The sequence below is a fragment of the Cherax quadricarinatus genome, chromosome 78 (assembly GCF_038502225.1).
Source record: "Cherax quadricarinatus isolate ZL_2023a chromosome 78, ASM3850222v1, whole genome shotgun sequence".
NCBI classification, from domain to species: Eukaryota; Metazoa; Arthropoda; class Malacostraca; order Decapoda; family Parastacidae; genus Cherax; species Cherax quadricarinatus.
In genome coordinates this window covers 12,971,375-12,998,257 of record NC_091369.1, presented here as the reverse complement: position 1 = coordinate 12,998,257, position 26,883 = coordinate 12,971,375, and the positions used below count along the sequence as shown (strand labels likewise).

Sequence of the window (26,883 nt, the reverse complement as noted above, 5' to 3'; positions counted from 1 at the left end):
TTTCTCTCTGACTTGGTACATATTCCATCCATAAACTGAATATTACCCATAAGATTTTCTTCGGTGTTCTTGCTCAATTTCCCACTCACATTTTGTCTAAACAATCCTAACAGTAAATGTAATATTATGATAATGCAATATTTAACCCTTTGACTGTCGCAACCCCCAATCCTGAGGTGTCTCCTGGTGTCGCGAAATTAAAAAAAAAAAAAAAAAATTCTTATGAAATGATAGAGAATCTTTTCCAGATTGTAATGACACCAAAAAAACGAAATTTGATGGAAAACTGACGGAATTATGCTCTAGCGAAGTTAGCGACCTCGGCGATATTTACAAATCGGCGATTTCGCCCACTTTGAGCCCTATTTTCGGCTACTTCTGTTGCTTCAGTCGACCAAACTCATAGCTATTTCTTTAGAACTCCATTTTCTCTATCGACTGAGTACAAGAAACTGCCCATTTACCGATTTCAACTACCCAATAATGTGGTCAGAAATTTGCAATTTGGCCAATTTCGTGAAAATTAAAAAATATGACAATTTCAAAATAAGGTCCAGAACGAACAATGCAGACATTCCTGGCTCTAAAATAACATTTTCTTTGTTCATCAGTCATGTCTCCAGGCCCCTCTGATATTGCTCTTGCTTTCTATTTTGAATTTTTATTCAAACAAAAAATAGAAGACTTACTATTATGCAGACTACTGCAATACTGTAATAATTGTATAAATAACATCAACCCATTCATGACTGCATATTAGAATGGCTAGTTGGACATTTATTGGACAATGACATCATTTGTTTACTTTTGAACATTGGCAAAAATCAAACATTTCCTTTACTTTGAGCTCCTTTTCCAGGTTCTTTTTATAATAAAATCAATCAAAATCACCTCTATTTCTATAATATGTTTTCCATTCTATCAAATGAGACCAAGAAAACGAGAATACAACTATAAATACTATACGAAAATAGACCACAAAGTCGGCATTTTAATTAAAAAAAACGGTCGGAGTTTTTTTTTCTCATGTACTGCGTGCTCCAGGATTTTTTTTATGTGGTGCACACTGACCACACAGACCAATTCTCTCACATGTGGGCCTACCAGCTTTCTCCTGCTTGATTTGAAGCCGCTAGAATTTATGAGTATATATACGTCAAACACGGTACCTCATAAGACGTATATATACGGCCGGAAGAGTTTGAAACACATAATTAGTGTAAACCTGAGACCGAAAATGTACCACTCAGACAACTTAGTAATATTAAATTGATTCTGATTTTGTAAAATAACCGTTAGTACCCTATTAGCAGCAAAGGCTGATACGATGTAAAAATTTATACTTTTTTTAGCCCATGTTTATGAATGGATTCGAAGACACTAGTTACCTCTACCATGTTTGACTGGTTTCGATTTTATTTTTTTACCCTCACAGCCAGGTCTGGTGCTAAACTTTCTAGTTAATGTCCCAGTCAACCAGGCTGTTGGTGCTAGCAACTTGCAGGTCCACATAGCCAGACTAGAGTTCTGGAGGTGAGAAGTAGAGTGCCTGACTCTTATGGAGAGGTGGGGATGTTGTAGTTTGAAGGGGCATCTGAATTATGATATCTGCACACTTCTGATAAGATAGTTTTTGAAGAAGTGATAGGAAATGTGTTCTCTTGATTGAATTGCCCCTGCCTGAGTGGGAGATAGCTATGTGATTAAAAAAAAAAAAATCTTACCCAAAAAAACACTATGCACAAAGTGGCTTCACTAACGATGCTAATACAAACTTACCTGTACAAAACTTGTATAATAAATACATAAAATCTTTAATCATAAATTATTTGTACAATCTTAACATACCTGAGAGAATGAACTGTTGATTTTGTTTTCATTAATCTATTATAATTCCCATTGCTAATTTTAGTGTACAGTGGACCCCAGTCCAACGAAGGCATCGTCTAACGATAAATTCGACTAACGAAGCGTTTGAGCGTAAAAATTTTGGCCCGACCAACAATGAAAAACTTGACCAACACGATTCGTCCTGAGCCTGTCCGTCCAGCCTGAGCGCCTCAGATGCCCTGCCATCAGCTAGTGTGCCACTGTTTACAAGCCAGGGAGGACGGTTCCATGCATACATTCGAGACATTTTCTATTATTCCATAGTTTTTAGTGCTTGTAACTGCTAAGTAAGCCACCATGGTCCCAAAGAAAGCTTCTAGTGCCAACCCTGTGGTAAAAAGGGTAAGAAATACTATCGAAATACTATTGTACCACAGTCAGCTGTACTACTCGAAGATGTGGAGTGTGTGCTGTTGGTGTGGCTTAACGAGAAACAATTACCAAGAAACAATTAACCCCAGAGGGTTAGCCACCCAGGAAACCCCAAGAAAGTCAGTGTGTCATCGAGGACTGTAACTTAATTCCATTGGGGTCCTTAATCTTGGCCCCCAGGATGCAACCCACATCAGTTAACTAACACCCAGGTGAACATGAAAAAATGCCTGGAACTAGTGCTCATATCAATGAATTTAAGGCCAGCAAAGATTGGTTTAAGAGATTTAAGAATTGTAGTGGCATACACAGTGTGATAAGGCATGGCAAAGCTGAAAAAATCCAACCCCAACAAGTGTTCAATTGTGACAAAACAGGCCTGTTCTGGAAGAGCTCAATGGACAGATTTTTGGTATGACAGAGGTCCAGTGACTCAAGTTGTTCCCAAATTAATACACCTCCATCTTCCCTCCTCCCATCTTATCACTCATCACTACATCTTCAATAAAGGTAAGTGTCATTTATTCTTCATTTAGTACACAGTTTTTATTGTGCATGTATCCTTTTTCTGTGTAGGAAAATGTATATTTCACGTGAAAAAAAAAAATTCATACTTTTGAGTGTCTGGAACGGATTAATTGGATTTCCATTATTTCTTATGGGAAAATTAATTTGAACAACAATAAATTCGACTAACGACAAGCTCTCTGGAATAGATTAATATCGTTGGTCGAGTGTCCACTGTACCTCCTTATCTATGAATATGTTCAGAATTGTTTTGATTAAGCCTTGCCAGAAATGCTGCACATACAACAGGCTTCACAGACATCATTACTCTACCAAATTATCTGCAAACACTGATTACTTTAAACAGAACACATTTAATACTTTTGTGAATGAATCTGAATGATAATTTTTTAGGAAACAAAGAAAAAAAAGAAACACAAGAATAAGAAAGCACAAAGAACAAAACAAATGTGCAGGAAATAACAAAATCTAGAATGAAAAAGAAAATATGTATACTGAAGATACAAAAAGAAAAACAGTATAATCAACAAACCTAAATCACAGGCCATCTCAGATACTAAGCCTTTTTCCTTCAGATAATCCCGCTCTTGCATGTCAATTGGTCGTCTTCGTAGATCTGGGTACCGGCGTTTGAATGACATGATGCCAAGATATTGGGAAATCTGCTCTTGTATGAAATAGTGCTCACCAATGCCCTCCAATGGCCAAACATATTCGACCACCTTATCAGCAGTGAATACTTCAGTGCTAAGGAAAGGAACAGAAATTTTGATGCTCCATTATTAAAACACTAATGTTGGCAAATTTCAATAAGCCATTTGCTATAAATGACAAATTATTCTAATGAACAATACAGTATAGTATAAAATCTATTACTGCATTACAGTTATCCTATATATGTTAATGGTTCTGGAGATAATCACTCTGCAAACCTAGTCTTTAAAGATACGTCACACGTAAACGTTCGACTCATAGGAGTACCAAGTTGCACACATTCATATGTACTTACAAATGGGGCATTTAAGAATCAAAATATTACAATGCCTAAGCCATAGTACAAAATAAAGAGTGAACTATAATCTCTTGTACTTTTTTTTTCCCCTCAAGGGAGGTTCCTCAATGCTGGTGAGGGGCTCTTGATCTAGGGAATTGGATCCGTGCTCCAGTTCCCTGAAATGAGCCTGAATGCCTCCCATCCGCCCCCCACATGCGCTGTATAATCCTATGGGTTTAGTGCTCCCCATGATTATAATAATAATAATTATTGTACTTTTTTCCATATGTTCGCAAATTGAAAAGCCAGGAATGCAACTCTTTTGCAAGCAATGGACCTCCTGTATGTTATGGGATTCATAAACTGCATTTTCATATTTCTCTTATTTCTTTTTCTGTCTTTTAACTAACTTCATTTTTCTTATCTATATAATGCAAATTTTGCTAATGTAATTTCAGCTTACATGTTTTAAGAATATTTATAATTGTTATACACCCCAGACTCTCATTAATCAAATTAAACACACGCTGACAAATGGCTTCTGTTATGTACTAGCCAAAGTAACAAGTGTAGAAAATACTAGTGATGAAACTTCAATATTTTACTGTAATTTGAGAATACATCTGATACATATACATGGAGTACAGCAATGTAATTCTGGATATTCTGATGACTGACACATCCCCTTCCCAGGTAAACTGCAAAATACCTGTACAGTTATATAATGTCTTTTCTTCTTTTACTTCAAAACTAACATAACTGGTATGGAAGGGTAACTCAAAACAAATTCACCCTCAATAGCTACTGAGTAATAGAAGTGTACAGACATCCCAATTCACATAACCCTCCAAAGTGCAATATCTCTATCAATCCTTTAATGTGTAGGCACCATACTTCTTAACTCCAGAACTAAAGTAATTATGGTAATCTGACCTATATTAAAAAATTTGCATAACTATAGTTCACCGAAGTTCTTGGGGATTAAATCTTCAGGCAAGTCTTATTTTTGTTTGCGTTCTCTGGATTTATAAGTGGAAGCACCATATTTAAATGGTAACTGTAGAGATACAGAAAAAAATTACTTTGCTAACCTTTCTGGCACAATGACTTCACAGCGGAATCTACGAACTTCTCTCTTTGAGGATGAGCCTTGAGAGTCCTCGTCCTGGAGCAGACTGTAGTCCATTCTTGTCTCCTCATCCAGCACTGATGGATCTGTTGAGTGCCAGTGAGTATCTAAAAATATAATTAAATGGATACAATAGTTTGTGAGGAAAACTTCTCTCACTTCTCTCTCCCTTGATCTTCCTTCCCTCCCTCCACCTTGTTATCTCACCTCTCCTTCCAACTTCTCCTTTTCACCATTTTCTGATCTCATAAGATATAAAAGTATTACATATAAGAAATTTTAAGTAACAGGAAACCCTGATGACTATGCTTACTATATACTATACAGTTAGCCTCTGCTTAACTCTTATTTGTTAGTGGTCCCGAGGATTACCTTTCTCAGGGCCTGGTTTGATACTAGGCCTCCTACGTTAGAAAGGAAGTATTATAGAATTAAGAGCTAGTTAAGTAAAGGTATGTATATAATAAATGGAAGAAGTAGGTTGTAAGATTTACCTATTATCTTAAGTGTTTGTGAAATAAGAAGAAAGCAATCCTGCCAGTACAAAAAAAAAAAAAAGTAACAGGTTTCCATTTCAGCTTCATCTGAGAGGACAGCAGTACCTCCCATAATGACTGCTGTCTACCATCCTACTACTCTGAGAGGGTAAGGCAACATGCTTTTTTTTTTCTCTTCTTTTTCTTCCTCTGTCAACTACAGTGATGCTATTATTGCTGCCACTGAGTCAGCAGAAACACACCAGCCACAAATGTACTAGCTGGGTGTGCCCTTAGGGCATGCAGTTTCCCCTCCTGCACCTCCAGCAGGAGTTAGAGGAGGAAGAGGAAATGGCCTTATTGATGGGTGCCAGGTGTCAGTGGGCTGTGGCTATCTTTGCAGAACAATTTTGATTAATGACAAAAAACTTCCATGTCAAAGAGACATTTTGTGCCACAACAATCTTTTATACCAAGAAACTGTTTCAAACATATAATACCGGGTGTGCATATACAGCTGCTGCTGCTGCTGCTGCTAGTTCAACAGAACAGGTCATTTGAATATTTTAATATCCATACATTAGTATATTTTATCCTAAAAACTGAGGGGGGGGGGGAATAATGTGCACCTTCCCTGAACAATAAATGTACTATAATACAGCCCACGTTTATTGACAAAACTGAACCAATAAAAACCCACCACACCAAATACCATATACCAAAGATATATCAATAAAGTAAAAACTGAGAATAAAAATAAAAGTGGGGGCAATGTACATGTAGCTGGGTTTGGTAAAGTGAATCTTCCAGCCACCCCCACCTCTTCCTCCCCTCTCCTATTACACTAACATTATTAGCCTCAATCATAACAAAAGTTAGAGGGGCAACTTAGATACGTGGTAATGCTAGATTTTCATTGTATTCACAAAGGAAAGACAAATGTGGTGTAGGAGAACTAAACTGCTATGTCTCGTTTTTGCCAGGACAGTAAGCCAGCAGCAAGAGAAGCAGTGAATGCAGACATCTGAGGGAGAGAGGATAGTACACAACATTGTTTCTCCTCAACAATGTTTCTCCTCACATCTATCATCACTCCTCAAGCCCTTATTAACAGCTAATATTACAATACAAATCTTTGGATTAAGAGCCATTCACCAACATTAAGGACCCTCCCTTAAAACAGGATGATAGGGAAAAAATTATTTTTTTTTTTATTTTTTATTATCACACTGGCCGATTCCCACCAAGGCAGGGTGGCCCGAAAAAGAAAAACTTTCACCATCATTCACTCCATCACTGTCTTGCCAGAAGGGTGCTTTACGCTACAGTTTTTAAACTGCAACATTAACACCCCTCCTTCAGAGTGCAGGCACTGTACTTCCCATCTCCAGGACTCAAGTCCGGCCTGCCGGTTTCCCTGAATCCCTTCATAAATGTTACTTTGCTCACACTCCAACAGCACGTCAAGTATTAAAAACCATTTGTCTCCATTCACTCCTATCAAACACGCTCACGCATGCCTGCTGGAAGTCCAAGCCCCTCGCACACAAAACCTCCTTTACCCCCTCCCTCCAACCTTTCCTAGGCTGACCCCTACCCCGCCTTCCTTCCACTACAGACTGATACACTCTTGAAGTCATTCTGTTTCGCTCCATTCTCTCTACATGTCCGAACCACCTCAACAACCCTTCCTCAGCCCTCTGGACAACAGTTTTGGTAATCCCGCACCTCCTCCTAACTTCCAAACTACGAATTCTCTGCATTATATTCACACCACACATTGCCCTCAGACATGACATCTCCACTGCCTCTAGCCTTCTCCTCGCTGCAACATTCATCACCCATGCTTCACACCCATATAAGAGCGTTGGTAAAACTATACTCTCATACATTCCCCTCTTTGTCTCCAAGGACAAAGTTCTTTGTCTCCACAGACTCCTACATGCACCACTCACCCTTTTCCCCTCATCAATTCTATGATTCACCTCATCTTTCATAGACCCATCCGCTGACATGTCCACTCCCAAATATCTGAATATGTTCACCTCCTCCATACTCTCTCCCTCCAATCTGATATCCAATCTTTCATCACCTAATCTTTTTGTTATCCTCATAACCTTACTCTTTCCTGTATTCACTTTTAATTTTCTTCTTTTGCACACCCTACCAAATTCATCCACCAATCTCTGCAACTTCTCTTCAGAATCTCCCAAGAGCACAGTGTCATCAGCAAAGAGCAACTGTGACAACTCCCACTTTGTGTGTGATTCTTTATCTTTTAACTCCACGCCTCCTGCCAAGACCCTCGCATTTACTTCTCTTACAACCCCATCTATAAATATATTAAACCACGGTGACATCACACATCCTTGTCTAAGGCCTACTTTTACTGGGAAATAATCTCCCTCTTTCCTACATACTCTAACTTGAGCCTCACTATCCTTGTAAAAACTCTTCACTGCTTTCAGTAACCTACCTCCTACACCATACACCTGCAACATCTGCCACATTGCCCCCCTATCCACCCTGTCATATGCCTTTTCCAAATCCATAAATGCCACAAAGACCTCTTTAGCTTTATCTAAATACTGTTCACTTATATGTTTCACTGTAAACACCTGGTCCACACACCCCCTACCTTTCCTAAAGCCTCCTTGTTCATCTGCTATCCTGTTCTCCATCTTACTCTTAATTCTTTCAATAATAACTCTACCATACACTTTACCAGGTATACTCAACAGACTTATCCCCCTATAATTTTTGCACTCTCTTGTCCCCTTTGCCTTTATACAAAGGAACTATGCATGCTCTCTGCCAATCCCTAGGTACCTTACCCTCTTCCATACATTTATTAAATAATTGCACCAACCACTCCAAAACTATATCCCCACCTGCTTTTAACATTTCTATCTTTATCCCATCAATCCCGTCTGCCTTACCCCCTTTCATTTTACCTACTGCCTCACGAACTTCCCCCACACTCACAACTGGCTCTTCCTCACTCCTACAAGATGTTATTCCTCCTTGCCCTATACACGAAATCACAGCTTCCCTATCTTCATCAACATTTAACAATTCCTCAAAATATTCCCTCCATCTTCCCAATACCTCTAACTCTCCATTTAATAACTCTCCTCTCCTATTTTTAACTGACAAACCCATTTGTTCTCTAGGCTTCCTTAACTTGTTAATCTCACTCCAAAACTTTTTCTTATTTTCAACAAAATTTGTTGATAACATCTCACCCACTCTCTCATTTGCTCTCTTTTTACATTGCTTCACCACTCTCTTAACCTCTCTCTTTTTCTCCATATACTCTTCCCTCCTTGCATCACTTCTACTTTGTAAAAACTTCTCATATGCTAACTTTTTCTCCCTTACTACTCTCTTTACATCATCATTCCACCAATCACTCCTCTTCCCTCCCACACCCACTTTCCTGTAACCACAAACTTCTGCTGAACACTCTAACACTACATTTTTAAACCTACCCCATACCTCTTCGACCCCACTGCCTATGCTCTCATTAGCCCATCTATCCTCCAATAGCTGTTTATATCTTACCCTAACTGCCTCCTCTTTTAGTTTATAAACCTTCACCTCTCTCTTCCCTGATGCTTCTATTCTCCTTGTATCCCATCTATCTTTTACTCTCAGTGTAGCTACAACTAGAAAGTGATCTGATATATCTGCAGCCCCTCTATAAACATGTACATCCTGAAGTCTACTCAACAGTCTTTTATCTACCAATACATAATCCAACAATCTACTGTCATTTTGCCCTACATCATATCTTGTATACTTATTTATCCTCTTTTTCTTAAAATATGTATTACCTATAACTAAACCCCTTTCTATACAAAGTTCAATCAAAGGGCTCCCATTATCATTTACACCTGGCACCCCAAACTTACCTACCACACCCTCTCTAAAAGTTTCTCCTACTTTAGCATTCAGGTCCCCTACCACAATTACTCTCTCACTTGGTTCAAAGGCTCCTATACATTCACTTAGCATCTCCCAAAATCTCTCTCTCTCCTCTGCATTCCTCTCTTCTCCAGGTGCATACACGCTTATTATGACCCACTTCTCACATCCAACCTTTACTTTAATCCACATAATTCTTGAATTTACACATTCATATTCTCTTTTCTCCTTCCATAACTGATCATTCAACATTACTGCTACCCCTTCCTTTGCTCTAACTCTCTCAGATACTCCAGATTTAATCCCATTTATTTCCGCCCACCGAAACTCCCCTACCCCCTTCAGCTTTGTTTCGCTTAGGGCCAGGACATCCAACTTCTTTTCATTCATAACATCAGTAATCATCTGTTTCTTGTCATCCGCACTACATCCACGCACATTCAAGCATCCCAGTTTTATAAAGTTTTTCTTCTTCTCTTTTTTTCGTAAATGTCTACAGGAGAAGGGGTTACTAGCCCATTGCTCCCGGCATTTTAGTCGCCTCATACGACACGCATGGCTTACGGAGGAAAGATTCTTTTCAACTTCCCCTCTATACTGTATATGGTACTTTAACACAAATGAAGATATCAGATTTAAGTAGAAAAAAGTCCACATGTATGGAATATCATATCTGAACACAGACTACTTAGCTTCAGTCCCCAATGAAACATTACTCTGAGGTAAGCAAATGTTGACCCCATTTTTACCATCTACACTGTCATCCATACAGGTTAGGAAAGTATGAGGAAATGCAATGATAATGATTCAAGAAGGTTAGAAGCCCAAATACAATGAAAAAATTAGTTACGATTATTACTTCAACTATGCTAATTAGCACTGATTTCCCACCAGAAATTTAAATGGGCAATCATGTCTTAACCCTTAAACTGTCCAAACGTAGATCTACGTTCACCTGCATAGCGCTCCGAATATTTTGAAAAATAAAAAACTTTTTTTTTTTGTTTTAATTTAAAGAGGGCAATTTTCTGTGTGGCACAAGACCAAAACAAAAAAAAAATTTTTTTTTAGAACCAGTACTTTCCAAGATATAAGACCAGGAAGTTGGCGCTGGATGCTCCCCTGATGGCAACATTGAGTCCTGCTGCTTGCAGAAGTGTTCCCGATTTACCTTTTTTCTCGTTAATTTTATTTTATATAATTTTTATGTTCTGATAATTACAATTTATAATAGTTCTTGTGATTTCATAGCCAATCTTTGTTCTGACACTAATATTAGGTACTGATATAGTACTCAAATAGTCACAGTTATACTGACAGGTGATCATTTTCACCAGCCTTGGTCATTTACTATTGTCTATAAATATATACAAAGTACAGTGGACCCCCGGTTTACGATATTATTTCATTCCAGAAGTACGTTCAGGTGCCAGTACTGACCGAATTTGTTCCCATAAGGAATACTGTGAATTAGATTAGTCCATTTCAGACCCCCAAACATACACATACAAACGCACTTACATAAATACACTTACATAATTGGTCGCATTGGGAGCTGATTGTAAACCGGGGGTCCACTGTATTTATAGGTCCAGCAATGTTTTAGACAGCTGGAGTATGAAACTCCTTGAAGAATGGTGTTATGACAAGCATCAGATAACTAGTGACAGCCAGTGACATTTGATGAATGTAAGCTGCTGAAGGGAACCCTGGCTTTATTTGTTTTCACTGTTGCACACAAACATATTTCTGTATATCTGTCTGTCTGTCTACCTATCTGTCTGTCTGTCTGTCCAGCTCTGCTTATCTGCCTGTCTACCTCTGCTTACCTGCCTGTCTAGCTCTGCTTATCTGTCTTTTTGTCTGCCTGTGTGTATCTCTTTCCATCTGCTTGACTCTGTCTCAGAGAGCGGCTAGTAAACCTGTTGGTTTTTCGTTTATGAGCTGCTCCCTCATTGCTGAGCAAGTGACACTGCTATTACTTACATAATGTTTATTTATGTCATATATCTACAAACACTGTATAGCACTTTCCCTGGAATTTTTCGGTTATCCTAGGTAATTTACACTACGTATAATAACTGTACTTATGTGTACATGTGAGAGACAGAGATATAGACAGATATAAACAGACAGATTTAGAAAGATACAGAGACAGCCAAAGCTAGCCAGTCAGTCAGCCAGCTGGCCAGTCTGCTGAATACATAAGAACGTAAGAAAGAAGGAATGCTGAAGTAAGCCTACTGGCTCATGCAAGGCGGGTCCATGTCACCCCCCGACTTAGACTAACAACCCACCTAGTCAGGTCACATCCACTGAACGAAGGAGCACGGCAACTGACCTAGTAGCACAAGCTAGTCAGGTCCAACTCACACCCACTGAACACCTGGTGCTTGCCACGCTATTTGCTAGAGCTATTTGATCTAGCTGGTGCTCAATTGAACTGGTGCTCACACAAGGTACTAAGTGGTCCCCGATTTTTTTCATACTGCGCACACCGAGTGAGCAGACCCATTCTTTCATGTCTAGGTGATTCAGGCCTATCATGCAAAATTTGAAGAAATGAAAAATAAAACATTGCTTTACAGTGCTACGCACGTGCATGTAGATCTACATGTGGACAGTTTAAGGGTTAAATATATCATTGCCCTTCCCATAGAATAATGTTACCTTTGCCTACACACATTTACAGACCCTTCATTTTGAAAGAGCAGGGTAGTCCCACTTAATGCTTATGTGATATTACTGGTTGGGTTTTTCTACCTTGACACACTGATATGTTTCTCACTGCACATATTCAGGAATTCATACTCGATCACCAAATCCATAATTAATAAGAGATGAATATGTGACTATATTATACAAACAATGCCAGTACTGCCAGGCTTATAGTTTGCAAATGTTCTCATGAAGGAATTCATCTCCATGAACTTAAATATTCTTTAACCTATTTTTGTAGTTTAGCTTCCTGCATTTCTATCAACAAAGAATAAAAAGACGGTATCACGGTGACTGGAACAAAACACAAATGGCCTACACATACGAGAATGAAACTTATGATGATGTTTCAGTCTGACTTGAACCATAAACTAGTTAAGCAATAGTCCAAGTCGAACCAAAATATCGTCTATAGTTTCATTTTCCCAGTGTGCAGGTTATTTGTGCATTACTATCATCTTTGAAAATTACAGTGGACCCCCGGTTATCAGCCAACTCGGTGATCAGCCATTTTTTCGGAGCCTGGTTATTGGCCATTAATTTGGTGATCGACCGTTTGGGACACGTCCATCCGCCGGCTGGGGCCACTTGCACATCAATTTGGCTGTCTCTCTCGGTGGCTGAAGAAGCTTCTGCTCATACATCCAAACATTTCGCTTATTTCTCATTGTAGTTTGTTATTTTTGCAGTGCAACTGTGAAATAAGTAACCATGGCTCCTAAGAAAGTTCCTGTGGTAAAGAAAGTGAGAAACACCATGGAATTTAAGCGTGAAGTGATCGAAAAGTTTGAGAGTGGTATAAGGGTGCTGGAACTTGCCAGGTTGTACAGCAAGAATAAATCAACAATTACATTCATCCTGGCAAAGAAAGAAATCAAGGATGCTAATTTTGCAAAAGAAGTAACTTTTCTAACTAAACAAAGGCCACCAATAATGGAAGACATGGAAGTTATTATTATTGTGGATTAAGGAAAAAGAATTAATGGGAGACAGTGTTGTGGAGTCGATCATTTGTGAGAAGGCAAGGCAGTTGCACGAGGATTTTGCAAAGAAAATGCCTGGAACAAGTGCTGCAGTTTGTGAATTTAGGGCCAGCAAAGGATGGTTTGATAGATTTAAGAAGCACAGTGGCATACACAGTGTTGTAAGGCATAGTGAGGCTGCAAGTTCTGACAATGTGTGGCTGAAAAGTATGTTCACAAATTCCAGGACCATGTAAAGGCTGAAGGAGTCAAACCCCAACAAGTGTTCATTTGTGATGAAACAGGTCTGTTTTGAAAGAAAATGCCAAACAGGACCTACATTACCCAGGAGGAAAAGGCACTGCCAGGACACAAGCCTATGAAAGAGTAATGTAGTAATGCTAGTGTGGATTTCAAAGTGGAGCCTTTACTCGTGTATCACTCAGAAAATCCCAGTGTGTTCAAGAAAAACAATGTCATGAAGAATAGACTGTGTGTGATGTGAAAAGCTAATCATAAGGCATGGGTCACAAGGCAAATTTTCGAAGAGTGGGTTAATGATGTGTTTGGCCCAAGTGTGAAAAAATGCCTCCTGGAAAAGAAATTGCCACTCAAGTGCCTCCTGGTACTGGGCAATGCTCCTGTACCTCCTCCAGACTTGGAAGACCAAGTGTTTAGGGACTTCAATTTTATTAAAGTGTAGTTCTTGCCTCCTAACACCACTCCTCTCCTCCAGCCCATGGACCAGCAGGTCATTTCTAACTTCAAAAAACTCTACACCAAAGCAGTGTTTCAAAAGTGCTTTGAAGTGACCTTGGACACTCAATTGACCCTAAGAGAGTTCTGGAGGAATAACTTCACTATCCTGCACTGCATAAGCCTTATAGGTAAGGCTTGGGAGGGAGTGACTTCCAGGACTTTGAACTCTGCTTGCAGAAAACTGTGGCCACTGTGTGTCCAAGAGAGGGATTTTGAAGGGTTTGAGGCTGACCCTGACCCTGCCGACCCTGTGGACTCTATTGTGGCATTGAGAAAGTCCCTGGGGTTGGAGGTGAGTGGCAAGGATGTGGAAGAGTTGGTGGAGGACTACAGGGAAGAGCTAACCACTGAAGACCTGCAAGAGTTTCAACTTGAACAGCAACAGACTGCAGCTGAGGAACTTGCTTCAGAGGAGGAGGAAGAGGGAGTGAAGGAGGTGCCTTCTTCAATGATTAAGAACATTTGTGTAAAGTGGAATGATGTGCAAAGTTTTGTCGAGAAGTACCACCCTGACAAAGCTGAAACAAGCCATATCTGCAACATGTTTAGTGACAAAACCCTGTCCCACTTCAGGGAAATCTTAGAGATGCCAGAAACAGAGCACTCTGGACAGTTATTTTGTGAAACAGGGGTCTATTGACTCAAGCTGGCCCTAGTAGCATTAAAAGACAAAGAAGGGAAGTAACCCCGGAGAAGGCTTTGCTACCTAGTCTTTATGGAGGGGGATTCCCCTTCCAAACACTAACTCCTCCCTATCTTCCAGAAGCCAGCATTAGCATTCAATAAAGGTATGTAATATTTATATAATTGCTAAAAAAATTATTTTTTGTGAATATTTTTGTCTGGAGCAGATCAATTGTATTTACATTAATTCTTATGGAAAATATTATTTCGGTTTTTAGGCCGACCTTCTAGAACAAATTACGGCCGATAACCGAGGGTCCACTGTATATCTATTCATGACACTGCAATTTACAATATAAAAATCTGAATAGCTTTGTGCAGCTGAAGCAAGCTTTTTCTCCTACACCTAGTGTTATACAATACTGCTAGAAACAGCTTCAATGATACACATGTTGATTGACTAAGTAAAGATTAAGGCCTAGAATTAATCTGCCCGAAATGCTTTGCAAAACAATGGGCTTTCCTTAGAATACGAAATACAATGTTTTCCCAAAACTGTAACCAACCATTACCTCTGTGTATTCTATGGAAATAAACAACTTCCTCTTTACTATATTTTAAAAACTAATCATTATCAAAATAACACCTCACTTGTTGAAAAATTCACTAAACCCTGGTTAAGGGGGTCTCGGTCTCTGTCTCTCTCTCTCTGTAGCTGTCTCTGTCTCTCTTTCTCTCTCTCTCTCTTTCTCTGTCTCTCTCTCTGTCAAACTGTTTCTAAAGTGGGTGCACTCTTAACCATACATATATTAACCTTAAGTCATGATCAGCCGGATGACTTTCCAACAGCCACATTGTCAATTTTTTTGTTGTTGTAATTCAGTAAAACACTTGCTCAATATTTACGGCACTATGGCTTTTAGGTGAAATTGGATGATAGTTTATAGTTTATAATGTATAATATTAAATGAGTTTTGGAATGGACATTTTTGGGGGGAACAATGTTTGGGAAAGTTAGGGAAGATCAGGTTGCAAAAGGTTAGATTCTATTAGACAGGATGCTAACCCAACACATTGAGAGTCAACTTAATCCAACACAACCCAACCCAATCAAAACCAACCTAACCCAACCCAATCAAAGCCAACCTAATCCAACCCAACCTAATGTGACCAAGCCTAAACATAATCTAACCTAATAAACACTAATTCAACAGTGGTGCTCACATCTGAGATGCAGGAATCATTCCATAGTATTGGAAAGTCTTATAATTCACAGGTTTTGTGAATGTCACAAAATGTAAATTCACATAATTTACAATCAGTAAACATTAGTGTGGTTTATAATGTTTATACACAGAAAATTACTGGAATGACAGGTCCAAATACCAGCAGTGACTGGTCTGGTGTGCAATAAACAACATACAATCTTCCTCTCTTGAAAATATTTATGTGACTAATATCTAGAATGACAATTTGCACAAGTAATCAATATTTGTGCCTAGGTTTGGATATATTGTTTTCATGATAAAAAAAAATTACACAAACAGATGAATTCAACTGAGCAACTAAATATTTAACTATATAATTTCACACTGTATACCACTGTACTTATCCAAAACCAATAAAGCTAAATACACACTAAAAATAAATCTGAATATTTTTCCAACAATCAATTTAAAAATCCAAATTTCTCAGTCAAACTGTAATGAACAAATAGGACTCCACAACATTTACACTAAATAACTACTACATACAGTACCAAAGACAAACATACTAGAAAAAGAAACCTAGAAAAAACAAAGTGGAATGCAGTGTGTGAGGGTGTAACGTACACATTGCTGATACAGTTAAGACTGGTAGCGAGGTCCTCATTGTTGATAATTTCTGCTACTGATTTGTTACCCTCACATTTAGTTTTCAAAGGCAGCTGTTCATGCAGTAAAACCTCAGTATAACAGACTAACAAGGGAGGGGGAGGGTCCATTTAAACAAAAAATCATTTTACCAAATTGCCCATCGCAACACACATAATCCATGCTTTCAACAGATGGATACTTAGTCACTTGCACTGAACTTCTGTCTGGCCAAATATTTTGGCAGTTATAGTACACGAAATTCATTACATAAGGGTCTGTGTAATCAAGATTCTACTGTATAACTCAAAAGGAGTAATACACAGCTGCAAATGATAACATGTGAGAGTGAAAAACATTTAAATTTTAGATGTGTTGCAGTGTACCACTGCTCCTCATTCCTCTGTTTAAACTTAGCTGTTGCCTCTGGTTTCAGCCCCCAGAAAAAAAATGAAAGATTTCATTCTCTTAACATTTCATTATACATTAAACTGAGAAACTTTTATCTTATGATATGAGCACAAGGGCCCCTTAAGTGTCCAGACCCCCAATCTGATTTTGTTTTTAAATTCCTCAACCATGAGAGCAAGTTTCAGATCAGGGGTTCAGATCGTGAAAGGGTTAATAAATGATAGTGTAAACATGTTTTTAGGTTTTTACATGCACTAGTATGTGAAAAAAGGTTGCAATATGCTTTTAGGCAATATTCAATTTGCAGTGGCAGTTTGGAACCTTACCTGCCACATTAAAGGTATTCCTATATATGGTCATTTAAGTATGTAGTGGAATCCTACTTGTCTGGCACACTTTGACCAAGAAATGTATATTTGTAAATCAAAACTGATAGGGTAAGTGCTCAGATTTTTCTCGATTGGTTTTTGAGTAAATTAGTGATGCATGGAATATAAATGCTCAGTGACATGCTCTATCAAACAAGCCAAAGAGAAATGAAAACATGCTCCCCCCCATCCACTATAAGTCTTATCAAATAAACCTTTACCCAGCCAAGGACTTGTCTCATGTAGTTCATATAATCAAGTGCCCACTGTGTTTTCAATTACAAAGGACACAAATGAAATCCTTACCCTTTTCCTAAATTAATCGCAGAATTTTTCGATAACTCTAAAAATAAAAGAAGTTTTGAGTTTTAGATATACATTACTCTCTCTTACAAAGTTCCTCTATATAGTGCAATTTTTTTTTGTGAATGTAACTGAAAAAGTGCATCCAAAATTATATAGCACATGTTATGAAGGTCTGTCTGCATGCTATTCAAATTTGAATTAACTTTTTCATTTACAAAAAATTGCAATGAATACAGGACCTTTATACTTACTATATAAAAAAAACTGAAGAATTTTCATATGCTTGTGCTCATGTATAATGAAAACTTTTTCACAAATTTTCCGTACCTGTTTATCTTCTGCTATTTCTTTCCTTCTTTCTCTTTCTCATTGTAAGCAAGTGGGATTATTGCAATTATGTTAGTCAAGCAAGCACGCAAGCAGTGATTATTTTACGAGTGCTAGTCAAGCAAGTGTTATTTATTTTGCATATGTTAATCAAGCAAGGAAATGGTGATTTATTTTTACATGTTAAGTCAAATAAATAGTGGTTTATTTTATGTTAGTCTGATGAGCAAGTAGTAATATATTTTGTGTAGGTCAAACAAGCAGGTGGTGACTAATTAATGCATGTTGGTCAAACAAACAAGTGATGCTTAATTTACATATGTTAGTGAAGGAAGCAGGTAATTTTTTTTTTTTTTTAGTCAAACTGGCATATTTGGGAATGGCAGGAATGCCAACAATAACGTTAATCAGGCACTGTGCACAAGTGCCTCTTTCAATACATTTGCTGGCATCATTTACAGCACCTCATTTAAAACAAGAGCAAACCTTTGTTTAAGTAATATTTGCTTGGCAACAGCAAAACCAAATTGTCACCAAATGAAACTTGTTTTTAAATAAAGATCTGCTCTTCACTTAATGTCTTCTTATCATAGTCAAATAAGCAAAGCAGATATTTTTCTGGCATAACATATCAAGCATTCCTTCAAGTCTTTAAATTCTGAAAGCATCTGAAATGCCTGAAGCTTCAACACAAAGGTTAAATGAAAGTCATCTAAGATAGACATAAATAAGGTAAAAAAAAAAAAAATAGGATTGCTAAACCCAGTGTAAACAATGGTAAAGAGCAAGAAACAAATACAGAAAACTATGTATAAAATAGTAATGAATTAATTACTTTTGGAAACACAGTTGATTTAGATCATAAGGAAGTTTGTAGTGATCATGAAATTGAGGAAAAAACTTAATGGAAGAAAGAAAAAAGACAGCATGTATTTCACTTAAGAGAAACATGATTAATTTACTACCAGTTTAAAAAAAAACATTAAAAAAACTGAATAAACACACAAGACATTAAAGGCATACCTGATCTCTCTTTCATAAATTTTCCACCTTCTCCTCTTGGTCGTTCATATGATTTCTTTTTCTTTTTCTTTCTCTTTGACGGTGTATTAGCTTCATCATCCTTGCTTTCATTATTTTCTTTGCTATCACTATTATTGTCCTTTTCCTGCACATCATCTTCATCCCCCCCATTATCATCAAGGCCATCCCTACTGTCATCATCAGTCTTATGTCCATGCTCCATCACCTTTTTCACAGGCACCTTACTATTTGCATCTTCCTTTGTGTCATCTTCTATTCTTTCCAGTTCTTCAGCTTCATTCTCAATCACCTGAGTTCGCTTGTCACACAGTGCTGCTTCCACTACTCGAGCTCTCTTTTTGACTGGTGGCTGGACTTCTTGCTTGTATTCTTGGGCAAATTCAAGGTCTTCTTCAAGGGATCGCTTTATTCCTTGCTCTTTGTGTTCCTGTATATTGTCACCTACTTGAGTTGTGGGTGACTGGTTAATTTCCTTAATTCCCCGGGTCTTAGCTGCATCCTGTGGCACTGCTCTGTCTACATGCAGTACCTCTACTTCACCCTTAGACACCTTATCTACTGATGCTTTTACATCAATTTGCTCCTTAGAGTCAACGTGGGAAACCTTTACACGTTTTGGTGCAGAAATCTTTTCAGACAAAGATGTGTCTACTTTTGCACCCTTAGGCATCTTATCTGTGGATGCTTTCATATCCATTTGTTCCTTAGCCTCAACATGGGAAACCTTCACACGTTTTGCTGCAGAAGTCTTTTCAGGCAAAGATGTCTTGATGGGGATTTCTTTCTGTTTCTGCATACTTTCTTGAGGATTTACTTCAGTCTTTGATGGGGATTTTACATCAACAGCTTTACGTTTTTCACCAGGTTTATTTGAGGTTGTAACTGCCTGTACGCATTTGAGTGATCGTTGTGCTCTCTCCTTTTTAGCGGGAACTGCCTCCACCTGTTCACCTCTAAGTGACCGATGCACTCTTTCCTTTCTCAAAGAAACTGTTGGTCCCTGTTCACTTTTGAGTGATCGAGACGTTCTCTCCCTGGTGACTGAAGTCTTCTGCAGCTGTTCACCTTCAACTGATTGATCTTCTGCCTCAGGGATGGAAACTGGCTCCACCTGTTCACCTTTGAGTGATCGATGCACTCTCTCCTTGGTGCCTGAAACCTTCACTTGCTCACCTTTGCTCGACTGATGTGCTCTCTCCTTTGCAACTGAAACCTGAACCTGTTCACATTTGATTGGCTGATGCACTATATCCTTGGGGGTTGAAACCACATGCATTTTGTCAACTCCAACTGATTGGGGAGTTTTCTGCTTTGACATCTGCTCACCTTCAATTGATTGATGGGTTTCTTCCTGCACCTCTTCACGTTTGATTGACTGAAGCACTTTCTCCATAGGAGTTGAAGCCTTATGCACCTGTTTGCCTTCAACTGATTGGGAAGTTTTCTCCTTCAGCAGTTGTTCACCTTCAATTGATTGATGGGCTTTCTCTTGCACCTGTTCACATTTGATTGACTGATGCACTTTTTTCTTAGGGACTGAAACCTTATGCACCTGTTTGCCTTCAACTGACTTGGAAGTTTTCTCCTTCAGCACCTGTTCACCTTCAACTGACTGATGGGTTTTCTCCTGCACCTGTTCACATTTAACTGACTGATGCATCTTTTCCTTGGTGACTGAAACTACCTTCACTTGTTCACCCACCACTGATTGATGTATTCCCTCTTTGGTGACTGAAACTTTATGTGCCTGTTCACCTTCACCTGACTGATGATCTTTCTCTTTCTGCACCTGTTGATCTTTGATTGACTGATGCTCTTTTTCCTTGGTAACTGAAGCTTTCTGAACATTTTCAGTTTCAAAAGATTGATGCACTTTCTCCTTGGTGACTGAAACCTTGTTCACCTGTTCACCTTTCAGTGAATGATGCTCTTTCTCCCTGGTGACTGAAACCTTGTGCACCTGTTCACCTTTCAGTGAATGATGCTCTCTCTCCTTCGTGACTAAAACCTTGTGCACCTGTTCACCTTTCAGTGAATGATGCTCTCTCTCCTTTGTGATTGAAGCTGCTTGCATCTCTTTGCCTTCAGGTGACTGATGCTCTCTCTCCTTGATCAAAATTTGCACCTTTTTATCTTCCACTGAGTGAAGCGCACTCTCTTTCTGCACTTGTTCAATTTTGACTGGTTGATGTACACCCTCCTTATTGACTGAAACTTGCTCCAATTCACCTTTGCTTTGCTGATGCACTGTCTCTTTATTGACTGAAATTTGCACTGGTTCACCCTTGACAGCTTGATGTATGCTCTTAGTGAGTATAACTTCCTCCTGTATGCCTTTGTTTGGCTGCTGCACACTCTCCTTACTGACTGAAACTTTGATTGGTTGATGTGCACTCTCCTTAGTGACTGAAACCTTCACCTGTTCACTTTTGACTGGCTGACACACACACTCCTTGGTGACTGAAACCTGCACTTGTTCACCTTTGACTGGTTGAAGCACACTTTCAGTGACTGAAGTCTGTGCCTGTTCACCTTTGCTCGACTGATGCACGCTTCCCTTGGTGACTGAGACTTTTCCCTGTTCACCTTTGATTGGATTATGCACTCTCTCTTTACTGACTAAAATTTGCACCTGTTCACATTTGCTTAGTTCATGTGCACTCTCCTTACTAATTGCAACCTGTGTGTGTTCACTTTTGATTGGTTGATGTGCACTCTGCTTAGTGCCTGAAAGCTTTGCCTGTTCGCCTTTGACTGGTTGACACACACTGGCCTTACTGATTGAAGTTTGCACCTCTTCACCTTTGATTTTGTGTTGTGCACTCTTCTGGGTGACTGAAACCTGTGCCTGTTCACCTTTAATTGGGTGATGTGCACTCTCCTGGATGACTGAAATCTGTGCCTGTTCACTTTTGATTCTGTGTTGTGTACTCTCCTGAGTGACTGAAACATGCACCTGTTTAGCTTTTACTGGGTGACGTGCGCTCTCCTGAGTGACTGAAACCTTTACCTGTTCACCTTTGATTAGGCGACATTCACTCTCCTGAGTGACTGAAACCTGCACCTGTTCACCTTTTACTGGGTGATGTGCACTCTCCTGGGTGACTGAAACCTTTACCTGTTCACCTTTGAATGGGTGATGCACTCTCTCCTGGGCAACTGAAACCTTCACCTGTTCACCTTTGATTAGGTGACATGCACTCTCTTGGGTAATTGAAACCTGTGCCTGTTCACCTTCAACTGAACTGCACACTTTCTCCTTCTGCACCTGTTCACTTCTGATTGACTGATGCCCAACCTCCTTGGGAATTGAAACTGCTGGCACCTTTTCACATTTGAGTGATTGCTGATTGATTAGGGTTGACTGTACCTGCTCACCTTTCAGTGATTGGTGTACTCTCTGCTTGGTGAATGAAGGTGCCTGCCCCTGTTCGTCATTCAGTGACTGACACTCTTTCTCCTTGGTGATTGAAGTGGCTGGCACTTGTTCATCTTTCAGTGACTGATGAATTTTCGCCTGGGCGATCAGTGTTGACTGCACTTGTTCTTTCAGTGACTGATGTGCTTTCTCTTTGGTGACAGAAACTGCCTGACTCTTTCCACATTCAAGTGATTGATGCTCTTTCTCCTTGGTGGCTGGAGCTGCCTTCACCTGTTCATCTTTCACTGACTGATGCTCTTTCTCCTTGGTGACTGGAGTTGCCTGCACCTGTTCACCTTTCAATGATTGATGCTCTTTCTCCTTGGTGATTGGAGTTGCCTGCACCTGTTCAGCTTTCAATGATTGATGCTCTTTTTCCTTGGTGATTGGAGTTGCCTGCACCTGTTCAGCTTTCAATGATTGATGCTCTTTCTCCTTGGTGACTGGAGCTGCCTTCACCTGTTCAGCTTTCAATGATTGATGCTCTTTCTCCTTGGTGACTGGAGCTGCCTGCACCTGTTCAGCTTTCAATGATTGATGCTCTTTCTCCTTGGTGATTGGAGTTGCCTGCACCTGTTCAGCTTTCAATGATTGATGCTCTTTCTCCTTGGTGATTGGAGTTGCCTGCACCTGTTCACCTTTCAATGACTGATGCTCTTTCTCCTTGGTGACTGGAGTTGCCTGCACCTGTTCAGCTTTCAATGACTGATGCTCTTTCTCCTTGGTGACTGGAGTTGCCTGCACCTGTTCAGCTTTCAATGACTGATGCTCTTTCTCCTTGGTGACTGGAGTTGCCTGTACTTGTTCAGCTTTCAATGACTGATGCTCTTTCTCCTTGGTGACTGGAGTTGCCTGCACCTGTTCAGCTTTCAATGATTGATGCTCTTTCTCCTTGGTGACTGGAGTTGCCTGTACTTGTTCAGCTTTCAATGACTGATGCTCTTTCTCTTTGGTGATTGGAGTTGCCTGCACCTGTTTAACTTTCAATGATTGATGCTCTTTCTCCTTGGTGATTGGAGTTGCCTGCACCTGCTCCTTTTTCAGTGACTGGTGTGATCTCTCTCTGCCAACTTGGGTTAACTGAACCTGTTCACTTTTTAGTGGCTGGTGCACTCTTTCCTTAGTGACTGGAGGTGCTTGCACCCGGTCATCCTTCAGCGACTGATGCTCTGTCTCCTTGCTGACTGGAGCAGTTGGCACTTCTTTGTCCTTCAGTGACTGATGTGCTCTCTCCTTAGTGACTGGGGTTGCCTGCACATGCTCATCTTTCAGAGACTGATGAGCATTTCCCTCAGTGATTGGTACTGGCTGTATGTGTTCAGCTTTCACTGACTGATGAGCTTTCTCCTTGGTGACTGGTGATGTCTGTATGTGTTCAGCTTTCACTGATTGATGAGCTTTCTCCTTGGTGACTGGTGATGTCTGTATGTGTTCAGCTTTCACTGATTGATGAGCTTTCTCCTTTGTGACTGGTGCTGCCTGTATGTGTTCAGCTTTCACTGATTGATGAGCTTTCTCCTTTGTGACTGGTGCTGCCTGTATGTGTTCAGCTTTCACTGACAGATGAGTTTTCTCCTTGGTGACTGGTGCTGCCTGTATGTGTTCGGCTTTCACTGACTGATGAGTTTTCTCCTTGGTGACTGGTACTGCCTGTACGTGTTCGGCTCTCACCGATTGATGACCTTTCTCCTTGGTGACTGGTGCTACCTGTACATGTTCAGGTTTCACTGGCAAATGAGCTTTCTCCTTGGTGACTGGTGCTGCCTGTACATTTTCAGCTTTCACCAACTGATGAACTTTCTCCTTGGCAATTGGTGCTGCCTGTACTTGCTCAGCTTTCACAGATTGATGAACTTTCTCCTTGGTGACTGGTGCTGCCTGTACATGTTCAGGTTTCACTAGTGAATGAGCTTTCTCCTTGGTGATTGGTGTTGCCTGTACTTTTTCAGCTTTCACCAACTGATGAACTTTCTCCTTGGCAACTGGTGCTGCCTGTACTTGCTCAGCTTTCATAGATTGATGAACTTTCTCCTTGGCAATTGGTGCTGCCTGTACGTGTTCAGCTTTCACCAAATGATGGGTTTTCTCCTTAGTAATTGGTGATGCCTGTACTTGCTCAGCTTTCACCAATTGATGAGCTTTCTCCTTGGCTATTGGTGCTGCCTGTACATGTTCAGCTTTCACTAAATGATGAGTTTTCTCCTTAGTGATTGGTGATGCCTGCACTTGCTCAGCTTTCACCAATTGATGAGCTTTCTCCTTGGCTATTGGTGCTGCCTGTACGTGTTCAGCTTTCACTAACTGATGAGCTTTTTTCTCGATGACTGCCGATGCTTGCAGCTGTTCAGCTTTTACTGACTGATGAACTCTCTCCTCAGTAATTTGTAAACTTTCCTTCCCTGTGGAATAAATTAAAAGTACCATGAAATTAGATGAACTTAATTCTAAATAAACAACATATGAATAATATAAGTAAACATATCCAAATAAACCTGCAGTATCACTAAAAATTAAAATGGTAATAGGTCATTGTAATACATACACACATCCGGTGGGACATTTGTTAAGAAACATAAGAACTTAAAATACTCTATATTTAGAGACCTAAAATATTATATCTGAAGATCTACTGTATAAATAAAATGAGCTGTGAAGGAATTTCAGCTAAATCCCACATAAACCTCAAATTTTTTTAACCAGATTTCCAATCTAAAATATTCTCTACCTTTTGCAATATTTCAAAGGGTGACCATGAAAACTCTCTACCATACAATTCTCCAATGGTCAGGTGGCATTTTAAGTGGGGAAAAGAATGTGTACTTCAGTGTAGGCAACCAGGGATGACATGCATACAATTTTATACAAATGTGTATGCAAAAACCGGCTATTTCAAATTTCTCGCAATATGTCATTTAGGTCTTCAATCATCATGTCGGATCATATGTGACCTAGGTCCTCTTAAAAAAAAAAATCTGGCTCATGCATTGCCTCTTTACCCATGTTTCATGAAGTACCACACCCTCAACATATCTCACAGAAAAATTTATATATACTATAAAGAAAACACACACACACACACACACACACACACACACACACACACACACACGCGCACACGCACACGCGCACACGCGCACACACGCACACACGCATGCACGCACGCATGCATGCACGCACGCACGCACACACGCACACACGCGCACACACGCACACGCACGCACACACACGCACACACACGCACACACACGCAAGCACGCACATGCAAGCACGCACACGCAAGCACGCACACGCATGCACGCACAAGCACACGCATGCACGCACAAGCACACGCATGCATGCACAAGCACACGCAAGCACACGCATGCACGCACAATCACACGCAAGCACGCACACGCATGCATGCACAAGCACACACATACATATGCACGCACACATGCGCACGTACACACGGGAAGCAATCAGGGTTGATCCAAGGAAGAGGATAGCTTCAATTCCTTTGATAAAGAGCCCTTCACCGGCATCAAGGACTCCCCTTCCACCCCTCACCTTGTAAGTACAGTGGTACCTCGAGTTTCAAACAGCTCCCAACTCGAACAATTATGTAAGTGTATTTTTGTAAATGCTTTTTTAAGTGTATTTTTCAGGGTCTGAAACGGACTAATCTAATTTACATTATTCCTTATGGGAACCAATTCGTTCGGTAACGGCACTCGAAAAGCCTTCTGAAACGAATTATGGCTGAAACTTGAGGTACCACTGTACATAGTCAAAAAACTCAGACATAGGAAAGACACCATTTTGATGTCAGTAAGTTTGCATAATGTTTTAGTACTCTTCACATCACTGGGAATTGCTACACTTCATTTTGTCAGAATTAAAAATACCCCCCCCCCCCCCCCCCAAAAAAAAATATGTATTTTTTTCAATTTTTCATACTGTATTCAGTTTTTGATGCTTAACAACCCTGAAAAAAAAAATCATAAAAAATACCTATTTGTGCATTCATAAATAATGGGGCAGTAGAAGTGGAAAATTCAAATGGTTTCAAGGACAAATCCAAATATTTTTCCTTGAACCCTTTTTATCATTACTATAGTTTATTTTCAGAAAAATATCACTGATACTAGGACATCCTTGATCTGGCTGTGCCCACATCAAGGGTTAAAGTTATCCTTGAAAATTAAGGATTATACTTCACAAATCCAAATTTACCCAAGTGCACTGTCCAGTGCACTAGATAGTGCACACAAACCTTGAAGCCCACCAAAATATGGCAGCCTTTTTCATAGTAATTTTGCACCCTAATACATCTATGTGATTATTTTCATAGAGAAGCCTTAAACGTGCAGGGATCATATTAAGAGTGGGAAATGGGGGGGGGGGGGGTAATTCAGGTTTGACCCAAATGGAGGGCAGATCCAATTCCTGGGTCAAGAGCCCATGGTCAGCATTCCCCTTTTAAGGGAGCTTTCATTCAATTTAGAGACCAAAGTACAATTGCAAGCTTGAAAGAGCCCTTACTAACCCATTCAGGAAATACATTGTCAACTGCAATGTGAATGCTGATTTACCTGCCAATTAGTTTACCATTGAGAACAACACAATTTGGAAGATTGCAGCTGCTCAGGAGAGAACAAAACTTATCACCTTCTAATAATCTTTGATGAAATTAAAGCCAGTCATAATGTTCAAGACTAATGGAACAAGAGGCTGTGAACCAAGAAGTGGTTGAAGATACACACAACAACATAAGCAAGTCTTCATTATAATGTTT

General features: G+C 39.7%; 1 protein-coding gene across 4 annotated transcripts in view; it reads right to left on the bottom strand.

The window, feature by feature from the left end:
• The window catches only part of e(y)3 (enhancer of yellow 3), a 115,756-nt gene that overhangs the window by 50,776 nt on the left and 38,097 nt on the right, over positions 1-26,883 (bottom strand). For 2 of the 4 annotated variants that reach the window (XM_070101727.1, XM_070101725.1), the window contains 3 exons: positions 18,668-24,508; positions 4,876-5,020; positions 3,323-3,537 (listed from right to left, as the gene is read on the bottom strand). In XM_070101727.1, coding sequence (XP_069957828.1) covers positions 3,323-3,537; positions 4,876-5,020; positions 18,668-24,508 — 6,201 coding nt within the window. The remainder of the gene's footprint in view (positions 1-3,322; positions 3,538-4,875; positions 5,021-18,667; positions 24,509-26,883) is intronic. The other 2 variants (XM_070101729.1, XM_070101728.1) reach the window with 2 other exon arrangements.